This window comes from Saccostrea cucullata, unplaced genomic scaffold (genome assembly GCF_032062105.1).
Source record: "Saccostrea cucullata isolate Sc308-1 unplaced genomic scaffold, CSIRO_AGI_Scuc_v1 ctg5, whole genome shotgun sequence".
NCBI lineage: Eukaryota > Metazoa > Mollusca > Bivalvia > Ostreida > Ostreidae > Saccostrea > Saccostrea cuccullata.
In genome coordinates, this window is record NW_026940631.1 from 938,588 (window position 1) to 960,825 (window position 22,238).

Below are 22,238 nucleotides of genomic sequence, written 5' to 3' on the forward strand. Positions count from 1 at the left end.
GGTGCCAATAATTTCAGAAATCTTTAAACTGGTTGTAGAAAGTAATGTAGATTTTTATGTGTGCACCTATTGTGAAAGGAAAACGATAAAAAAAGCATGATATATACATCATACTACTTTCCATAAAGATGCTATTTCAAATGATAATATATTTAATAATTTCAAAGCATACTTATGACCCAGATTTGTAGTGATAATTGAGAAGTAGATGCTAGTTTATAATTAATCCTTTGGTAGTAGAGAATTTTTTTCTGGATGATGGAAATTTCTAGAAAAGCAAGTTTTGGAAAGCTTATCAAGTTGTGAGGTTTTGGCACTAAGTAAAGATAACACTGACTGGGCACTCCTCTTTTGTCTAGTATGGTATACACGATGGACTAGGATACGTTGATGCCACTAGTTCAAATAGATACATTCACGATGTGTTAAGTAAGGTATGTCCGTAGACTAGCCACCTCTTTGTTTCTGCTTTATCTTCATTTCGCCATCAGATTCATTTGCTGCATACCAAATGTTCATCTGAATTGCCTCGGCAATCTTCATGCAAAGCGTAGATTAATTACAATTTAATTTATTTTCAAGGGCAAAAAATTAACACTATCTGTGTAGTTTCTTTCTTCAATGCATGTGTCAGTATAGTTCTACTTTTTCTTACTATCATCGGATAAGTAGATACATGTACTGGTAATTTCCATGGCATGTTGCCTGGTAGCAGGTCTCATAAAATTCCCATACAGAAAAGAACATGATTGCATGCTGTTTGAAGCAGTAGATGACAAATATAGCTCGTAGTTGACCTCTTTTATTTTCTTCAACCCTGAAGTTGTTAGAAAAGTGATTGACATTTTAACACTTGGCATTTTTCAAATTTCATTTCTGACATATTATTCTTTTTTTCCACTGATAATCTTTATGCATAAAAAGTAAATTCTGTTTGTCAAAATGAAAAAAAAAATGAATATCATCTCAATTCATTATAATGCAAAATAAAAATTTTGATTTTTTTTTTAATTGAATAACAGTTGAAAGAGAACATTATTTTCTGCAGATGCAGTGACTTGAATTTGAATTTTATATTTCAGGCACAACTGATACCACAAGGTTTCCAGAACGGCTACCATTAAGCATCAGATAGTGGAAAATATGCAAAGTCATCTGCACACATTGGACGCATACTGGACGCAGCAAATGTAATCTCATTGCTGATTGGTTGATTTATATAATTTTATCGGGAAGTTGCATGAAAGGATTTCTGAATCGGTACAATAAGAACTTAAAGGAATGGCACATTTAAATGTGATCAATCTTTTTTTCTTTTTAATTTTGATCAATTTTACTGGCTTTTATCAACTCTTTGTTATTATGTATATATATACTAATGTAAAAATGTTTTATTTTTTGTTTTATTATGACTTTTCTCATTTTTAATTTTTTTCATTTATCTCATGTGTGAATCAAGTGAAGATCAGGTGAAAATTGTGAAATATTTGAAGCATTTATTCAACAGTAGTATTTATTGCTAGAATTAAATGTTTATGAATGGATTAATTTCATCTCACATTTAGGTCACATTTGACCATTTGGTTATACAGGACATTTTACTTTAATTGAGCCACATCTGGTCTCATCTGTATAAAAAGAAAAAAATAGTAGAATATTAACTGTTATTGATTTTAACTGTCATCATTTTTACATTCAGGTAAATTGGAAACTTCTATAGCAATAATTTTTAAAACACTGTTCAGCTACCTTTTTTTATAAAAACTATTTTAACATATTTTATATTCATGTTTTTTTTTTCCCAAGAAGTTGTGACTGCAAAATGTCTGGCCAAAGATATGATTGGTTAAATGGTGGGAGAATGTCCTGCCCTTGTGATATTAGTGTTAATTATCCAAAGCAAATAACTCTCAGCAATAAGAACTTAGTGAATTCTTTGTGATTATATTGTTATATACCACAGTGTGTGATATTGCAGCAGATCTGATTGTAGATTTAGGCACAATTGTAGAATGAATATTGTTTATTTATTTGCTCTTTATTCTTCTTTTACACTAAAACCTGTCCCACTTATTTCTTGTGAAAAATTCAAAGGTTGTGTTCAGTTTACATGCACAAAGTTCTCTTTTTTTTATGGTAAAGATGTGTTTATATTTTCATGAAGACTTCTCTAGTCACTTTGTTCAGACTAGACCTGAGTTAATGTTTTACACAACAAAAAGAAATTTTTAACCTCTGTGTGTTAAAAAAAACAAAAACCAATGTAAAAAGCTTATGCAGCCTGTTCAAGAGGCTGTTTTGTCACTGTTTTCATGATCTTTCTAACTGTTGTGTTGTTATGGAATACCAATACGTGGAGGACTTAATGGAAAATGTGACCTGATTTCTGGGTGTGTTTTAGTGTAGACTGCTTTTTTTTCTTTTGAGTCAGGTGTTCACTTTAGTGGGTTGTCACAATTCTGATTTATATACTGTAGATAAGTAGTTTTTATGAGAGAGCATATGTGCTAAAGTTTTACGCAAGTTTTTATTATATTAAATCATTGTTGGATTTTTTTTTTATTTGAATACTAAGGTTGTTATACAGGGGACTAAAACATTTTTATTATTAATTGTTGTATGACCCTGGGGAGCAAAAGGGGGCCCACAAAGTAGAATTGTCACTGGCGCTACAGCATTGATTTATCAAAGTCAGAAACTCAAAACAAACACAGCCAAATTGATTCAAAGTATACATGAACCTACTCTTTATTTACACAAATTTTTTTATGATTTTTAGATATATTTGAAATAAGAACGTTTTGATAATTGATCTTTACAGACTTTGAATCTATCAACACTGTATAAGTGTCAGTGACCATTCTACGAGGAATTTTAAAACTTGTTTGTACAGTTTATGTGACATATACATTGTATTGTTGATCAACTTAATTTACCAAAAAACCTCATTCGAAAATTTTATCATTTTATATACATGTACATATTAATATCTTAATCCTGCTTTCTTTACCCAGGTGGTTTTATTAGATTTTTGTCTTTTTATCGAAGCATTTTAAGTTCTTATGACAAAATATTGCAAACTTTGACCACTTTATCTGAAACTTTGGGCATTTATGTATGTATCAAACTGTATTTTATTATTTATAAATTTTCTGGGTAAAGAAAGTTGTGTTGTTTCCTCTTGTCTTTTACATTCATTATACACATTATACTTGTGGTAGATTAGTGGATTTATATTAGTAGCGTAGTTCTTCTCACCATTGCTTTATGGGCAGGGTATCATCTGTGTATATTATGTAAGTTATAAAATGTATGACTAACATTTATCTATATATAATCATTATATTGACACTTTATAATGGACAAAGATAATGTTTTCACATTTGAGAGCATTATCTTTTAGACACAGTTAGAAAAAAGATTGAAAATGATGCTTAACGATTTGTATGGTTAGACGGGGCTTTTGCAGGTGTTGGTGGGGCTATAAATAGAGCTGCTTGGGCAGACATGAAAGCCTCATTTTCAATCTTTATCCTTGTGATACTGATCTTGTACATAACCTTCATTTTTGTCTGATTATTTGTTGCCATGGAGAAGATGATTCAGGTTCAAAATCTTGAAAAGTTAATTTTATCACAAAGAGAAATCTAGAATTGAGAGTTGTCATGGTAACAGGACAGACATTTATGATTCAAAATAATTTGATTATATTAACCAAGATAAATTATGCCTTAGTGCTAATTGTATAAGAAAACTTGTATACCAACTTTTATCAGGGTCCAAAAATGTCTCAAATTTCACAAATCATCATTTGTGAGTTTTCAATGTAGAGAGTCAAACCAAGTTTATGTATAAATGATGTTAATGTTTTTCCTTACCTGAATATACTATTGAAGTTTTAACTTAAATTACAACTGTACATATTGGTCATATTTAATTTTCATTATCAGTAGATTGAAAATAGAGAGCTCATTGCTAAGGAACACCACAAGATACCCAGGGGAACTGTCACTTTTGGCATTCAGTCTGAAAATAGAATTTGATATAAGCCATTGACAAAGATTGAAAAATAAAGTGATCTGGTCTATTGAAAATTGATTGATATTGGGGGGAAAACTTGTGTTTGTTACTTAGCATGAAGCGTTAGAGACTGAAATCATTCGTCGGCAGGTTCAATCAACGTGACGTTTAAAAACTGTCAAAAACAAACAACAAAACAACAGCATGGATGAATGGTTTAGACAAAAAACATTCCCTAGAATTGGAAATAGGTCACATGACAATCACTTTAGGTCATCTCTGCTCTTGATGTAATGGAGAAAAAGAAAGACTGTGTTGATACTAATTTTTTTCAAATCAACTTTTTATTTTATAAGTCCTGGTGTTTTTTCCCACTCTTTGGTAGTCACAAATGTGTGTTTTCTTACTTAGGACTGTATACTTAATTTTGCCAGGATGAAAATAATTGTTGTTTGAAGAAAATTGTTACCAATTTGGACTTTCAATCTAAAATCTCAGGGAAACATCTGCTAAAACTGTAATACGTATAGATTCATGTGTAAAATAAATTACTTAATGGTAGAATTAGTAGCCTAGGATCACAAGTTTCCAAGTTGCAGCTACTCCCGTGCCATGGATCACTTTTATACAGCACTGTCTCAATGCACACAAGGCATTTAAGGCCCCTTTTTAACTTGTGGTTCATGTCTTTGTTGCTGTCGTTGTTTGGGGGACATCTCAAAACTAGTGTATTGTTTGGGAGGGGGCATCTCAAAACTAGTGAAGAGAATTCCCACCTTCTTGACCTGCCTTGAGGTGCTAAGTCTAGTGCAATAGTTGGTGTTTAAAGTAAAAAAAAATATTGGCATCATTTTCACTCAACATGGAAATGCATGTCAATGCTTTATGTAACAAGTTCTTATATGTGGGGAATATATATGTGTGACCTTATTGGTATTTAGTGTAGACTTAATATAGACTAGGACAAATCCTATAATACATATACATTATTTATGGTGTGTTTTAATATATTTTATGAAATCTGATACCACTCATCAAGGGCAGAGGTGACCATTAAAAATCTCTAAAAGTGAATTAGAATAGACTGTCATGTGACCTGCATCCAGTTTTGCATAGAGTAGACTAACTTAGATTAGTTTATTTATTTGACTGAAGTGAAGACTTTACAAAGGGTATATTCAAACCATTATGGCAAAGTAATGAAAAGCAAATATGTGCCAAAGAATAGTTCTATGTGGGAAAGTCCAGACTTTCTTAAAATAAGAGGTTTTGTGATGTCGGTCTATTAATTCAAGGTTTTGTTTGAAACATGCAAGTCAAGTTAATATTCAGATTTTTATTTCTAAAAATAGAATGTTCTTGACCAATGGCGTCATTCTGTAAAAACTGATTGACCTGTGACGTCATTCTGTACAATTGTTTCTGTGGACACTGTAAAATTCAGCCTTGGGGAAATCCTTCATTTTCTTTGTTAGCACACATTACCTTCACCAAGTAATAAACGATTATCTCTGATTTCACCCAAGGTTAACATGTTGACCTTTGTATAGTGTATTTGTGAAAAAGTCAACTGAAATAAAACGGTATATTCAGAATGTCTTTGTGTAATTTTTTAAGGAAAGATGAACATCAAACCTTAATTTAAAAGATGTGTAGTTTATAACCGAGATCTGAAAAATGACTCAAAATCATTAATGCAATTTTCAGTTAAGCTTGGACTTTCAGTAAGGTGGGGCATTCTCGATGTTACATAATTAGCTTTCATTCACTGTTGAAACATACATGGGATAGAAATTCAGGCAAATGTCAACAAGTGTAGCAAATATGCAATAACCTTGTCTTGTACAGCAAAGAGATTGGGCTTATGTTATCTCATTATTGTCAACAACAATTTAAAGTTCCTGATGTTATTCATTCCATAACCAATGAGAATTTATTCGCCACTTAACAGACGCTAATTTATAAATTATGTAGCGCCAAGAATGCCACACCTTACTGAAAGTCCAAGGTTAACTGAGAATTGCAATATTATCTTTTCTGTACTTGTACAACATACACCTGAGCTACTGTAAAGATAGGTTGATGCTGTTTCCTTAAATTATTCAGTATAAGTCAATATTAAGATTTGAAAAAAATAAAGCATTTGATTTTGGTAAACAGTGCAAGCAAGATTATCGTTCATATTCATACACAAAATGTACGTGTTTGACAAGTTATGATATAAGGTATGTAAAGGGTGTTAAGAAAGTTCGTTCCAAATTTTTCTTTCATTTTCGACAAAAAATACGATGAGAAGATATTTCAAATTTATGATATTATATGTTTACAGAATCCATTCTTGCTACTGATAAGGTTTCAACTGTCTTTTGTTGAATCAATAAGAGGAGGGAAGGTATTAAAACAGACAAAATAGGGATGATTTTTTTAACATATATTAAGCACAAAGGTCAAAACATCCTTTTCAAACACTAATAAAAAATTATCAAATCTTTTAAAACTTCAATATGACAAATCTATTCTTTTGAAAAGTGATCTATCGTTCTTATACCTACGCACATCAACTTGTCTGACGCAAGATAAGCTATGAAGAAACAAAAGTAAATTATCCTTTATTTTCACTCAAAATGAATTGCATTTCTATCATTTGGGTGCTTTAATAAAGATGTTGCATATATTTTCATATGGAAGAAAAAGCATATAATTTCCTGCTAGAAATGAATTGCTATAAATCTACAGTAAACTCTTGTGATTTGTCAGACTTGAAAATTCGTCTCTTTACTTAAGCACTACTTTGACATTTTTGAAAATATTTCATCGTGGAACGAACTTTCTTAACACCCCTTAGATCTGGCAGACGGTGAACTCCTGAGGCAAGTGTACTCTGAAAATTGGTGAAAAATTTATAACGGTGTGTATGTGAAACACTGATGTCCCTGTGTAGCAGCTCATGACAAAGGTTAATTTATATCAAATGCAAGTCAAACTTCAAAGTCAAGACATGAAAAAAAAAGTACCCAAAGAACGATACAACTTTGAAGTATGAAAGCTATAGCTCCAATCACCAAAATGTTATAGACAAGGTTAAAGTTTTTATGGACAAACAGATAGACAGACACAGCAAAAACTATACATGCCCCCTTATCTTTGGTTATGGAATTACATGTATTGCACTCCTTGGACTGAAATCCACAAACAGGATAAGGGGCAAAATGGTCTTAATGTAGTTTGTTTTAGATATTTCTGAACTTACATGTACCAATGCAAAGTTTTAATAGCTGCAGGTCTGTAGCTCTCTGCTCTGAAAAAAAATCTTCCAGTTGACTTGATACGCAAGACCATGTTCTACGAACAATCACAGTGGCGTATCATCGTTTTTGAAAGTGGGGGGGCCAGGCAGAGAAAAATTTTTTTTTTACTTACCTGAAAAATTGACAACTAGGTGTATAAAAAAAAAAAAAAAAAGGGATTTTTTGCCCAAAGTCGAAAATCCTATTTCGTGGGGGGGGGGGGGGGGGGGGGGGGGGGGGGGGGGTTCAGTGTCAACTACTTTTAGTACCAATTCTTATAACATTTTCGGTACATTTTAAAAGTGGGGGGCCAACCAGGCTTTCAATTAACATTTCCTTAGTGTAAGTTAAATACCTTGGATCCGGATACTACGCCCCTGAATCAATTTCTAAATCGCGGCTAGCTATTGACAAACAAGTTAGTGATACTGGGATATCAACAAACTCCTTTAAAGTTAAAAATTTTATTATGTTATGGTCAATACATTAACCTTAAGCTTGTTAGCAAGTACAATTTTTATCGTTTAGTAGAATGTTGAATGATGTCTTTCTTCCATATTTTATTGAGCTCAGTGAAACATATTTCATATATATTGTACATGGTTGTTTTATTTTAAGTTATTCTCGAATGCAGTTGAGATTGTTCAAGTAATGAAGTAATCATACAAATGATAATTAACCCAGATGGAGAGATTATCGGGTGTCAATCATCAATGTGACATACAAAGATAGAAATATATCAATCCTTTACATGCACTACATGTATACCGGTATTTTAAAACACCTTGGGTCTGCCGTATACTTGTCAACAAACTGTAACATTGCTACTGTGGTTCAATGTGCGTTTTAAAGGACTGGATTGTGATAAATATCTGTCAGCTACATTAAGATTAGAAGTCGTCTTGGATTAGATGAGCATTTGGACATCGATCAGTGATATTCTCAATATCGACATAATAATTCCAGTGCTAATCATCAATTAAAGACAAAGTTCAATGGTAAGAATCGTATGAAAACCAATTCGAGTCATAAATTCCAAATCGAATTTTCATTCTCATCTTCAAATGATTCTATTTTATGGCAAGCTCTTTTACCATTTATTCGTAAAATAAAAATTTTCAATCAATAAGAGAGATATCTCTTTAGCTTATGGAGATATCTCTTTGACTAAAAGAGATATCTTTATACCATAGAGAGATATCTCTTTAAACAAAAGAGGTATCACTTTTTGCAAGAGAGATATCTCTTTTACTCAGAGAGATATCTGTATAAGCTAGAGAGATATCTCTTTAAGCGAGAGAGATATCTCTTAAAGTTAGAGAGATATCTCTTTAACAAGGTTAAAAGAGATAACTTTTTTAGACATCTTTTTAGCTTATAGAAATATCTCTTTAACTAAAAGAGATGTCTCTAATAGAGACTAATAGAGATATCTTGATACCTCAGAGACATCTCTTTCAACAAAAGAGATATCTCTTTTTGTAAGAGAGACATCTTATTTACATGTACTTGGAAATATATCTTTATTTATAAGCTATAGAGAGATATCTTTTTGAGCAAGAGAGATGTCTTTAAAAGTTAGAGAGATATCTCTTCAACAAGATTGAAAGAGATATCTTTCTTACTGACTTAGTTAAAGAGATATCTCTTTAGATCTTGAAAAAGAGATATCTTTCTAAGCTAAAGGGATATCTCTTTTAATGAAAGAGATATCTCTTTTCCACAACCGTAACTAAAACTACTCGGCCATTCCCTTAAACGGTAAACAACTCGTATTTTTCTTTCGGAAAATGGCCGAGTAGTTACGAATGATCCTTAAAGTAAAATAATTAACTAGAGGTACTGTGAGCAATGAGCTCACTAAATGATACCCCCGCCTCCCTAATGAATATAATGGTGGTGTCTATTTTTGCTGTGGGAAACCCAAAATATGTGTCCGATCAAAAAGTTAAATAGGAGGTGCATAATATATAATAAAGATTCATCATCGAATTTCATTCAGTGGTGTGAGAGGAGTTGCGGATAAGAGATGTGTCTAAAGCGTAACGGACGGACAGACGGACAGACCGATTACTATAAATTATACCCTCCCGCTTTTCAAGTCTCTGGAATAATTTTGTTGTTATGAGAAAAAAGACTGCGCATGTCATACCCAGAAGAATAACGTATGTACTATGTAGACAAAAAATGCTATAAATTCTTTTTTGAAACAACAAATAATAAAGGTAATTGTGTTGATAAACATGCTAAAAGTTAATATGCAGGAAAACGAAAGTACCGGTAAACAAAATCTCAAATGCAATGGATCAATTTTCTCAGCTCATGAAATAATCAGCTATATGTCGAATTTTCAAAATACTTTCATATAAAAAGCTTCCTCCCTGTCATTAAAACGCAATTTTAAATAAAAATAGCGAAGAGAGATATCTCTTTAGAATAAAATCCTATGTCAGATCAAAATTGCATAAATGTTGCACCTTTGGATGTACCTAAATTGTTAACATTCATAAAGTGACAAACATTTAAAGAGGCAAACATTAAACCTACGAGTATGTCTTTAACTGTCAAATGACAGCATCTGGTAAGATTTTATTCCTATCAAACTCTGACTGTCCCAATAAACACAGCATTTCAGCTTGCTTGACCTAAACCACTTACTTATCTTTACCAACGATATGATCATGTGCCATCATAATATAGCTTAGGCGGATTCGGTGGGGAGGGGTTATGAACCTTTCACCGTAATTTTGGCCGAGTTTCAACCCTCCTCCTCTGCGGAATGTGCTCTGTACCCATAAATCTTTTGTTTGATTGGGTTTTTTTTCTCGGTAAGGGGGTTGGGTCGTTTTTTTTAAGTTCTTTTTGTCTGGGAAAAAACTCCGACTCGTCGATTTGTTTTTCTTCCGAGTGAATATAGGCCAATTCTGAAAAATTCTGGATCTTCCTTTAAATCATCTTGGCAAACCAAGGGTTTGGGGTCCGCTTTGCTCGACCGAAACCCTTGACGTGCGAATTAAGATGCTTTTGAATAGTATATGTTAAACTTATTGAAAATCGAATGTCATCAGTTGGTCAAGCCGTATTATCATTATTTCTTCAAAGATTCTCTATTTGCATTATAAATATATTTTTTTCAGTTCTCCGTGGTGCTTGACATATACATGTAACAAGATGCCGTGCTCTGTTCTTGTAACGGGTGCCAATGGATTCCTGGGTCAGCATGTTGTCAAACTGTTGCAGGAGAAGGCGGAGTTTATTGACTACCTTGTGTTGTTAGACAAGGATACTTACGTTCAGAAATTAGGTATGTACCTAACAAAGAAAATGTATTCAGGATTAAATTAAGTTTTGGTTCAGCGTAAACTTCAATAAATTATTATTATTTTTTTGAAATTCACACAGTGACATGACCAAATTTATTTTGTTTAAAAAAAAAGAACCTTGTCTTTTGTGAATATTTATTTTTAAATTGACCATATGAAATATTTTTGTTTGATTTAGTTATGTGTTCTTTTTTAAATAAGAAATGAGTACACAATGTATAATTTCTGACACTTTATTTCTTTTAGTCCGAAATATCTGACGTTTTCCAGTATTTTAAACGGTTTTGATATTTTACGTACCAGGAAGACAATGATTCCTTAAATACATTAAAAATGTATACGTCATTTTTTTTTTATTGAAATGTCTTTATTTTATCCTTGAATCGTTCAGATTACCAGCCAATGATAACAACAGAATGTATAACTGGTTCCATCACGGACCCGGAAGTGGTCAGAAGAGCCGTGCAGAAGGTGGACTGTGTGGTTCACCTGGCCGCGGTCATCAGTGTCGGCACATTCCCAAATGTCATATATATATATATATATATATATATATATATATATATATATATATATAAAAATATATATATATATATATATATATATATAATATATATATATATATATATATATATATATATATATTTTTAGCTCACCTGAGCCGAAGGCTCAGTGAACATTTCTGATCACATTTTGTCCATTGTCCGTCCGTCTGTCTGTCCGTCTGTCTGATGTCTGAAATATGTCTGTTCCGTTGTAAACTTTTCACATTTTCGACTTCTTCTCAAGAACCACTGGGCCAATTTTGACCAAACTTGGTACAAAGCATCCTTGGGTGAAGGGGAATTGAAATTGTTAAAACGAAGGGACATATCCCCTCGCAAGGGGAGATAATCAAGAAAAGACAAAAATAGGGTGGGGTCATTAAAAAATCTTCTTCTCAAGAACCACAGGGCCAGAAAAGCTGAAACTTATGTGAAAGCATCCTAGGGTAGTGTAGATTTTAAATTGTTCAAATCATGACCCCCGGGGGAAGGGCGGGGCCACAATGGGAAATCAAAGTTTTACATAAAAATATATAAGAAAAATCTTTGAAAATCTTCTTCTCAAGAACTACTGGGCCAGAAACGCTGAAACTTATGTGAAAGCATCCTAGGGTAGTGTAGATATTAAATTGTTCAAATCATGACCCCCGGGGAAGGGCGGGGCCACAATGGGGAATCAAAGTTTTACATAGAAATATATAGGAAAAATCTTTGAAAATCTTCTTCTCAAGAACCACTGGGCCAGAAAAGCTGAAACTTATGTGGAAGCATCCTAGGGTAGTGTAGATATTAAATTGTTCAAATCATGAGCCCCGGGGGAAGGGCGGGGCCACAATGGGAAATCAAAGTTTTACATAGAAATATATAGGAAAAATCTTTGAAAATCTTCTTCTCAAGAACTACTGGGCCAGAAAAGCTGAAACTTATGTGGAAGCATTTTGGGATAGTGTAGATTCTAAATTGTAAAAATCATTACCCCCGGGGGAAGGGTGGGGCCACAATGGGGAATCAAAGTTTTACATAGAAATATATAGGAAAAATCTTTGAAAATCTTCTTCTCAAGAACCACTGGGCCAGAAAAGTTGAAACTTATTGGAAGCATTCTTGGGTAGTGTAGATTCTTAATTGTTCAAATCATGACCCCCAAAAGCGAGGCCACAATGGGGAATCAAAGTTTTACATAGAAATATATAGGAAAAATCTTTGAAAATCTTCTTCTCAAGAACCACTGGGCCAGAAAAGCTGAAACTTAGGTGGAAGCATCCTGGTATAGTGTAGATTCTAAATGAAATCATGACTCCCGGGGGAAGGGTGGGGCCACAATTGGTAATCAAAGTTTTACATAGAAATATATAGGAAAAATCTTTGAAAATCTTCTTCTCAAGAACCACCGGGCCAGAAAAGTTGAAACTTATGTGGAAGCATTCTTGGGTAATGTAGATTTTAAATTGTTCAAATCATGACCCCCAGGGGAAGGGTGGAACCACAATGGGGGGATCAAAGTTTTACATAAAAATATATAGGAAAAATCTTTGAAAATCTTCTTCTCAAGAACCACTGGGCCAGAAAAGCTGAAACTTATTTGCACATGGAAGGATCCTGGGGTAGTTGATTTCAAAATGTCTTAATTATGATCAGTGGGGTAGGGTGGGGATACATAATGTATTACAAGGGGGAAATCTGGTAAAGAACAGAATGGTCAAAGCTTCTCAGGTGAGCGATGTGGCCCATGGGCCTCTTGTTAAAAATAAGACATATACATTAAATGTTTAACAATAATAGGATCCTGTATATGCTTAATTTCCCTTCCTAGGAACAGCCCTGTTATTAGAGGCCTGTGTGGAGTCTAATGTTGGTATCTTTATATCCTGTTCCACTCAGGACACGGCCCTGGATATGTCAGACCAGTCCAACATAGACGAGACGTACTCCGTGGAACCACACAATCTCTGCTTCGGAGATTACGCCAGGACAAAATTAGAGGCAGAGCACATTGTACTAGGAAAACATGGAACGCCTCTTAATAATGGTACGTAACAAATGGTCTTCGTTGTTCCGAGTCAGTTGAGAATATTGCTCTGGGACTTCGGGCAACTTTTGTTTCGATATTTTACGGGATGACTGATGCAAATCTTTTGAAAAAAAACCTACAAATCTTGATTGTTTTTCTTATCTTTGAATCTGTCGATGAAAAACAACTTGTAACACGTGACAACTTGTAACACGTGACAATTTGTAACACGTGACAACTTGTAACACGTTACAACTTGTAACACGTGCATTTCAGGTGTCATCTGATTCCTAAATATATTTGGTATAATCTGAAAAACTTTTTAACATTTGATTAGTTCGTCAACATGAAAGAAGCACCCACCCCCTCCCAAAATGAATTTAGTCAGCGGTTCTACAACAACATTTGATATTGAATCAAGATCCTAGTCGTTGGGATGATGGCTTTGATCCATCACATTAACAGCTGACTCACAAAATGATTTAATCTGTCTTTTTGAATGGTTCTTGTGTTTTGGGAATCATTAGTTACTAAGTAAGAAATGTTCGTATCACTCAGATTTTCCTCTTCATTCGTGTATTATATCTTGGATTCATGCAATTCAGAAAAACAAACAATAGGTATGAAGAAATAAATGTATACATGTACATAGTCAATATTTTTCAGGTGAACGTTTACGAACCGTCGTACTTCGACCAGGAGTTATGTACGGAGAACTTGACCCCATTTTCGTGACGGCAGTCATACGTGCTACTCGGAAACAAGGCGGTGTCCTCTATCACTTCGGAAACCCTCAGTCATATTGCCAGAACGCTTATGTTGGCAACATGGCATGGGGATTTGTCTGTGCTTTAGATACACTTTACCACGATAAGTCGGCAGGGGGAGAGGCATACTTCGTTGGAGATGAAACCCCTCTGATGGGGTTGTTTCAATTTAACGAACTCTTCATAAAACTTCATGGCGGTAGACTAGCAGGAAGACCGATTCCTTATATCCTGATGCTGGCCATTGTTTTACTGTTGGAGTGGATCGTTTGGTTCATATCGCCATTAAAACAAATAAACTTACCAGTATCTTCTTCAACAGTGCGATATACGAACAAAAAGTGGAGTTTCTCTTACGAAAAGGCCAAAAATCAACTGGGTTATTCTCCCTTGTTTAACTGGACAGAGAGTTATCGCCGGTGTTGCGAGTTCTACAAGTCTATCAAATAATGAAAAAAAAATTACACATTTAGTATTTAAACAAAAAATTGCAACGAAAATACTCTCCATCGTTGCTGAGGAATAAGTATTGACAATCTTCCCAATCGATGGTTACGACCTCAAGTTAAGATGAATAATAATGTAAATGTTTATCAGGAATATTCACAAAGTTAAATTTTAATGGCAAGAGCTCGAAAGTTTGATTTCTTGTTAAAAAGATTCCGAAGTTCTATTACAGTTTTTAGTAAAATATTCATTTAAATTTTGTATCTGCTTTGAATAAAAAGTATCGTTAAATGGTTGAATTATGTATTTTTTAACATGAGTTTTACGGACGATGCATGTCCCGTCAAGAACTATGTAATTCAAATTCAGAGGAAGAGGAGTCTGTACATATGGACTCCAGTCAGGTACTAGGACCACACAGTTCACTGTCGCATCATCGAGAGTTGGGTCGATGGAGCAATGGCACGATATAGGGCGATAGAGAAGTGTGAAAAGGCGATAAAGCAATGCTTCGATGATGATAGAGCTCCATCGTGCACACACTTTATTGTCAATCCACCATTGCGTCATCGTTCTTGCATCATTTGTTCTTCGATCCAAAAGTCGATGCTCGATAGTGAAGGTAAATTACAAAGAGGTGATATCACCAATTCATTTCACTAATTCGAAAAGACCAACTTTCAATTTAAATCAGCGATATCACTTAATATTCTGATATTTCATATCAACCACTCCAATGGGTGATATCACAAATTGACAATAAATATAAAACTGATGCCTCATACACAACCTTCAAAGTTGACAGGTGCTCCTCAGCACCAGTACAATACATACAGTGTTGACAGATCCCTAGGCAGGTACATGTGTACTCCTCAGCAAAGCATGGTTGACCGTGCCCCAGAACACCAATGTAGCGTTGTTTCTCGGCACCAGGACATCCTGGTTGACAATTACTCTTTAACACCAGTATTCAATCCTGACTGGCAAGTGACATTGCAAGGTGATCCTCACAGCAGTATAGAATAGTTGACACGTGCTCATAAAACCAGAGAAGTTTGTAATTGATTGGTGCATCTTTGTACCTGAACAGTATCAACTGGTTGACAAGTGACTTCAGCACCAGTATAACCTAGTTAACACTTGTTCCACAACAGTGTAGCTTGGTTGACACGTGACTTCAGCACCAGTATTACTTAGTTAACACTTGCTTCTAACCAGTGTAGCTTGTTGACACGTGACTTCAGTACCAGTATTACTTAGTTAACACTTGCTTCTAACCAGTGTAGCTTGTTGACACGTGACTTCAGCACCAGTATTACTTAGTTAACACTTGCTCCTCACCAGTATAGCTTGGTTGACACGTGTAGCTTGGTTGGCACGTGACATCAGCACCAGTATTTCCTCTTTAACACTTGGTCCTCACTAGTGTGCCTTGGTTGACCATGACTTCAGCACCAGTATTTCCTCTTTACCACTTTGTCTTCACTAGTGTAGCTTGGTTGACACGTGACATCAGCACCAATATTTCCTCTTTAACACTTGGTCCTCACTAGTGTACCTTGGTTGACCGTGACTTCAGCACCAGTATTTCCTCTTTAACACTTGGTTCTCACTAGTGTAGCTTGGTTGACACGTGACATCAGCACCAGTATTTCCTCTTTACCACTTTGTCTTCACTAGTGTAGCTTGGTTGACCGTGACTTCAGCACCAGTATTTCCTCTTTAACACTTGGTTCTCACTAGTGTAGCTTGGTTGACACGTGACATTAGCACCAGTATTTCCTCTTTAACACTTGCTCCTCTCTAGTGTAGCTTGGTTGACACGTGACATCAGCACCAGTATTTCCTCTTTAACACTTGCTCCTCTCTAGTGTAGCTTGGTTGACACGTGACATCAGCACCAGTATTTCCTCTTTAACACTTGGTCCTCACTAGTGTAGCTTGGTTGACACGTGACATCAGCACCAGTATTTCCTCTTTAACACTTGCTCCTCTCTAGTGTAGCTTGGTTGACACGTGACATCAGCAGCAGTATTACCTTCTGAATACTTGCTCCTCCCCAATGTAGCTTGGTTGACACGTGACATCAGCACCAGTATTTCCTCTTTACCACTTTGTCTTCACTAATGTAGCTTGGTTGACCGTGACTTCAGCACCAGTATTTCCTCTTTAACACTTGGTTCTCACTAGTGTAGCTTGGTTGACACGTGACATTAGCACCAGTATTTCCTCTTTAACACTTGCTCCTCTCTAGTGTAGCTTGGTTGACACGTGACATCAGCACCAGTATTTCCTCTTTAACACTTGCTCCTCTCTAGTGTAGCTTGGTTGACACGTGACATCAGCACCAGTATTTCCTCTTTAACACTTGGTCCTCACTAGTGTAGCTTGGTTGACACGTGACATCAGCACCAGTATTTCCTCTTTAACACTTGGTTCTCACTAGTGTAGCTCGGTTGACCGTGACTTCAGCACCAGTATTACCTTCTGAATACTTGCTCCTCCCCAATGTAGCTTGGTTGACACGTGACTTCAGCAATAGTATAACCTCATTAACACTTGCTCCACATCAGTGTAGCTTGGTTGACCAGTGATTCTTATCAATACAGCTTTGTTGACAGGTGTTCTCTCCTGCAATTACATTAGTACACACAATCTAAGATATCCAATCTAGAAATTACCTTTAGTTATACACTCTAATCAAGTAGAAAATTATCTTTTCAACAGCAAAAAAATACAGAGATATTTGTGTTCGGACACTTTTCGTACCTTACAAAATCGTCAACTTTTCCCATCACTTATTTTATTTGGCTAAGAACGTTGTTGAATGTTGACAGACAGTTCATAATCACAAAATATTCTCTGAACAGCACGTGTATTGCATTTCGCTCTCAAAATATTTTATACAAGTCAACCAACAGTCTAACGTTAAACATCCAACTTTTCATGTAAGTACATATTTATCGATGTTGCTTTAGCACTTTCTCCACTCCTCATCAAGATATTACATTATAAAAATAACAGAAATGTATGCATTGATTACGCATGGTTACTTTTTACATTTAAAAGGATGGGATTTGGCATAGGTGCTACACAACAAACGTCTAGCTCATTGAATATTTGAAAATTTCTATGTGAGCACAAGTCATTCCTGTGCAGTTGGTATTGCGTCGGCTCCGGTGACGGTACGAAGTCCCGCAATGGTCCGGTGCCTGATTTTCCTATCTACTGCGTTGGCTGTATGTGGGGTTACCCTGGCCTCATACAGTTGGAGTGGGCCTACGGCGGCCGCCCAGTGTGAGAAGGAGGCTAAAGCACTCCGGGCCCTCATCGCCCAGATGAAATACACGGTCGTTCTTCTTAAAGAACAATTAGCTCAAGCTCCATATGGTGCCATAAAAGGTAAATCTCTAAAAAATATATTACTTTAGTTTTGTTATAACCAAAATTACAGCGATTGGCCCCTAATAGCAGTTGTTATCGTTAATTTTGTCTCGTTCACTTCTGACGAGGGTGAAAACAAAATGGAAACTTAAATCTCTCTATTTACAAGTCTCAGTTGGAACGAAAATTATTTGAAATAATGTCTATGATATAATAAATTGATTTCAGATTTAAAGCAAATATCCCAAATAAACCTATTTCAATTTTGATAAGACATATTCACGAAATGTCATCCTGATGGCTTTGACACAAAATTTTTTTTTTTTTCCTCGATGTTTTGCCTAATAAATTTTGTCTTACATTACTGAAAAAATGGATGCTTTTCTCTACTTTTTATGACCTTTCGTTATGCGTTATTAGCTTTTTTCCATTATTATTTTAAATTGTGGTAGAGCTAGGGACGCCTCACCCACCCACAAACACAAAACATGCTATGATTTATTAATTGTGGGTAAATCTTGACAGGTCCAAAAGGAAGCCCTGGACATCCGGGACATAAGGGACCACGTGGCTATCCAGGACCGAAGGGTGATAGGGGTGACCCAGGTCCCAGGGGGCCAAGACCATATGAAGTAGGATATCCCGGCTATAAAGGACCAAGAGGCGATGCGGGGGATCAAGGAAAATTTGGATATAATGGAAAAATAGGTGAACAGGGTGATCCAGGGAAAAAGGGACCGACGGGATATCCAGGTGATAAAGGTCCCAAGGGTATGGAAGGGGACCCTGGAGAGAAAGGAGACAAAGGGGACCCAGGAAAACAAGGCATTAAAGGTATAAAAGGGCCAAAGGGAGACCAGGGACCCAAGGGTGTTACAGGAGATATCGGAAAACCTGGACTGGTTGGACCCAAGGGCGTTAGGGGCGAAAAGGGAGAGATAGGAGATCCAGGAAAACAAGGCAAGAAAGGTTTGAAGGGTGAAAAGGGGCAAAAAGGAATAAAAGGACCTAAAGGTAACAAAGGACCGACCGGAGACATGGGTCCTAAAGGAATGCAGGGAGAAAGGGGTCCAAGAGGATTCCGAGGGCCCATGGGATTTAAGGGTGAAAAGGGCGACAAGGGTGACCAAGGAGACGAGGGCGAGAAAGGGGAGCGTGGAGACCAAGGTCCAAAGGGCATAAAGGGGGTTAAGGGGCCCGAGGGGGATATGGGCGACCCAGGAGACCGGGGGTCTGAAGGACACAAGGGCGAGAAGGGGGACCGTGGTGAGAGAGGTGATAAGGGTGAGAAAGGGGAGACAGGAGACATGGGGCCGCCGGGGGATAAAGGTATGATGGGAGATCCTGGATTCCCTGGCGATAAAGGACCTCCTGGACTCAGTGGACCAAAGGGGGTCAAAGGACACGTTGGACCCAAAGGGCCAAAAGGAGACCCGGGTCCCTCAGGGACACCAGATTATCCACCAGAACCAGCGACACCAGAACCTCCGAAGAAACCAACTCCCAAGGTGAAAAAAGTCAAACCAATAAAACCACCAGCTCCAAGCAAACCAGAAAAACCCGATCACTCTGAGGGTCCAGACTATCTACCCAATGCATTCACTTCATTCCATAATGATTATTTAGATGACCTCTATCGCTAGAAATGTTCTAATTGTAAAATATGTCAATTTACAACTTCATTCCTATAAATAAAAGGAATATGGGTGTACGCTGTTTTATATATATCAATACATGTGTATTGAATGTCAGTGAAGACGCATTGTATTATTTTTTTACTCGATAAAAATGAAAATGAACTGAAGTAATGTAACGAACAACATTGTTGAATCTAAATCTTAACTGTCGTTATAATATTTGACTTCGTTCAGATTTAATGCAACCGTTAAGAGTGCACATAAAAGTATGTTGATTTTCTATGAATTGAAATATTCATTTCTTTATTCACTAAATATTGTACATATACAGACTACATTTGCAAATGAAGGAAATCTTTGCAAGAACATTTATTGAGTATTTCTCTCCTTGCTGGTGTCGCCCAAAAATATATGAAATTTCAAAAATGAATTTAAATTGATCATAATTAAAAACACAGAGCTTTGTTAACTATATATACATATATTTGCTTCCAAAACGTATTGATTATTGAAATTCACAAAAAAATTAATACATCTGATTTTCACATTACTTCATCTCTTCGTGATTTTATGCCCCCGTAATCGAAGATTCGGGGTATATAGTTTTTGTCGTGTCCGTCCGTATGTCTGTCTTCCTCTCTGTCTGTCTGTCTAGCTGTTTGTCCGCAAAAACTTTAACCTTGCCATAACTTTTGATTTAGTAGAGCTACGACTTTCATATTTCACAAGTGTATTCCTTGTGACAAGCCCCTTCTTTGGGTACCACCAAATTTGACCTTGGAGTTTGACCCACTTTTACACAAAAATTCCAAACTTTTACTTTGGCCATAACTTTTGAACGGTATATATTAGGACTTTCATACTTAACATATGTATTTTTTGTAAAAAGACATTTGATTGCATTTCAACAACTTTGACCTTGACCTTGGAGATTTCCGTACTTATGAAAAACTTTAACCTTGATCATTGTTTTTTTAAAATGATAAGGGACAGGGCTTTCAAACTTCAAATATGTATTCCTTATGACAAGATCTTGCATTGGATACCAAGAACTTTGACCTTGGAATTTGACCTACTTTTAAAAAACAAACCTTGATCATAACCTCTGAAGGTTAGAGCTAGGACTTACTAAGTATTTTATCCAAGTGACAAGACCTTTCATTTGATATCAAGAACTTTGACCTTGGAGTTTAACGTACTTTTTAAAAACTTTAACCTTAGCCTTAACCTTAACTTTTGAACGGTTAGGACTAGGATCTTCATACCTCACAGATGTAATCCTTGTGACATTAGAGCTTTCTGAAGAAACCAACATCTTCGACCTTGGAGTTTGACCTACCTTTCAAAAACTTATCCTTGGCCATAACTTTTGAACAGGTGGTGCTAGGGCATTGATATTTCACAATTGTATTTCTTGTGAGAACACCCATCTTTGGGTATCAATATATTTAATTTGCATTTTAAAGAGTTTAATCATCACTATGTTGCCATACGGGGGCACCAGTGTTTAACAAACACATCCTGTTTTAAAAGAATAATTGAATTAACCTATCTAAATGTATCAAATTAACATACTTAATACTAGTAGTTTGTAAAACTTGTGCATAAAACCTTTATGTGAATTAGACAGCACGCTCTGATTTTCCTACACACAGATTATCTCAGCGAGATTCGTAGAGACTAAAAATTTTGATAGGGTGTCTATGTAGAGACTAAATATCTCCTCGAAGTACGACGGCGTATTCGTGCCATTTTAACAATGTAGAATTTTTTTTTAATCGTTTGAACGATTTAAGAAAACGTTTGTACGATTTAACAAATTGTTTGTACAATTTAATAAATCGTTTGTACAATTTAATAAATCGTTTGTACAATTTAATAAATCGTTTGTACAATTTTATAAATTGTTTGTACAATTAAGTAAATCGTTTGTACAATTTAATAAATTTTGTACAATTTGTTTGTTAAATCGTTTGTACAATTTATTAAAACGTTTGTACAATTTATTAAATCGTACAAACAATTTATCAAATCGTATAAACGATTCTTTAAATCGTACAAACGTTTTCTTAAATCGTAAAAACGGTTTCCTAAATTGTTCAAACGATTTATAAAAATCGTACAAACTATTTAAATAAATCGTATGAACGATTTAATAAATTGTACAAACGATTTAACAAACAAATTGTACAAACGACTTATTAAATTGTACAAACGATTTATTAAATTGTACAAACGATTTATTAAATTGTACAAACGGTTTATTAAATTGTACAAACGATTTATTAAATTGTACAAACAATTTCTTAAATCGTACAAACGATTTTGAAAAAAAATTCTACATTGTTAAATTTGCACGAATACGCCGTCTTATCGAAGCGAGATTTGTAGAGAAATTTTTTTTTGATCTGGTGTCTTTTCGAGGCGAGATTTGCAGAGACTAACATTTTTTATCAGACCTAGGGACCATTAAAATTAGACAAGCTCACTTTTGATCTCAGTCTCACTTTTTCGCTATTAATTCCTCTGAAAAAAAGTGAGACTGAGATTTTAAAAAATGAGCTCGCCTAAGTTTTATGGCCCCCAGCCATGGTGTCTCCTCGAAAAGACACCAGACCAAAATTTTAGTCCCGACGATTAACACTACGTGCTGAGATTAACACAAAGTGTCTCTGATATGTAATGACGATTCTCAAGAGTTGCTGTCTGGATAACTCTTGTTCATATCATTTCCCACCCTGTCGTGGGCTCTGTGTTAAGCAAGCCAACTACATGTACAATTGTAGGCTTAAAAGGTTTTTGTTAAAATTCACGGAG

The 22,238-nt window shown here is 35.4% G+C and overlaps 3 protein-coding genes across 10 annotated transcripts in view; all 3 read left to right on the forward strand.

Annotated features, from left to right (window-relative positions):
- Positions 1-1,625, forward strand: part of LOC134255755 (RNA-binding protein Musashi homolog Rbp6-like) — a 48,588-nt gene extending 46,963 nt beyond the window's left edge. For 7 of the 8 annotated variants that reach the window (XM_062738268.1, XM_062738267.1, XM_062738271.1 and 4 more), the window contains 2 exons: positions 360-434; positions 1,083-1,625. In XM_062738268.1, the coding sequence (XP_062594252.1) occupies positions 360-434; positions 1,083-1,124 (117 nt within the window). In that variant the 3' untranslated portion in view covers positions 1,125-1,625. The remainder of the gene's footprint in view (positions 1-359; positions 435-1,082) is intronic. The other variant, XM_062738269.1, reaches the window with a different exon arrangement.
- Positions 1,626-10,449: 8,824 nt separating this feature from the next.
- Positions 10,450-14,424, forward strand: LOC134255740 (3 beta-hydroxysteroid dehydrogenase/Delta 5-->4-isomerase type 1-like). Its single transcript, XM_062738253.1, is given in 4 exon segments — positions 10,450-10,611; positions 11,022-11,155; positions 12,958-13,204; positions 13,853-14,424. Coding segments are annotated over 4 exon segments (1,065 nt in total). The 5' UTR covers positions 10,450-10,478; the 3' UTR covers positions 14,404-14,424.
- A 3,176-nt stretch (positions 14,425-17,600) lies between these two features.
- LOC134255809 (collagen alpha-1(XXVIII) chain-like) lies at positions 17,601-19,427 on the forward strand. Its single transcript, XM_062738352.1, has 2 exons — positions 17,601-17,802; positions 18,310-19,427. The coding sequence occupies exons 1-2, from the start codon at positions 17,601-17,603 to the stop codon at positions 19,425-19,427; spliced, it is 1,320 nt and encodes a 439-aa protein (XP_062594336.1).
- The last annotated feature ends 2,811 nt before the right edge of the window (positions 19,428-22,238 follow it).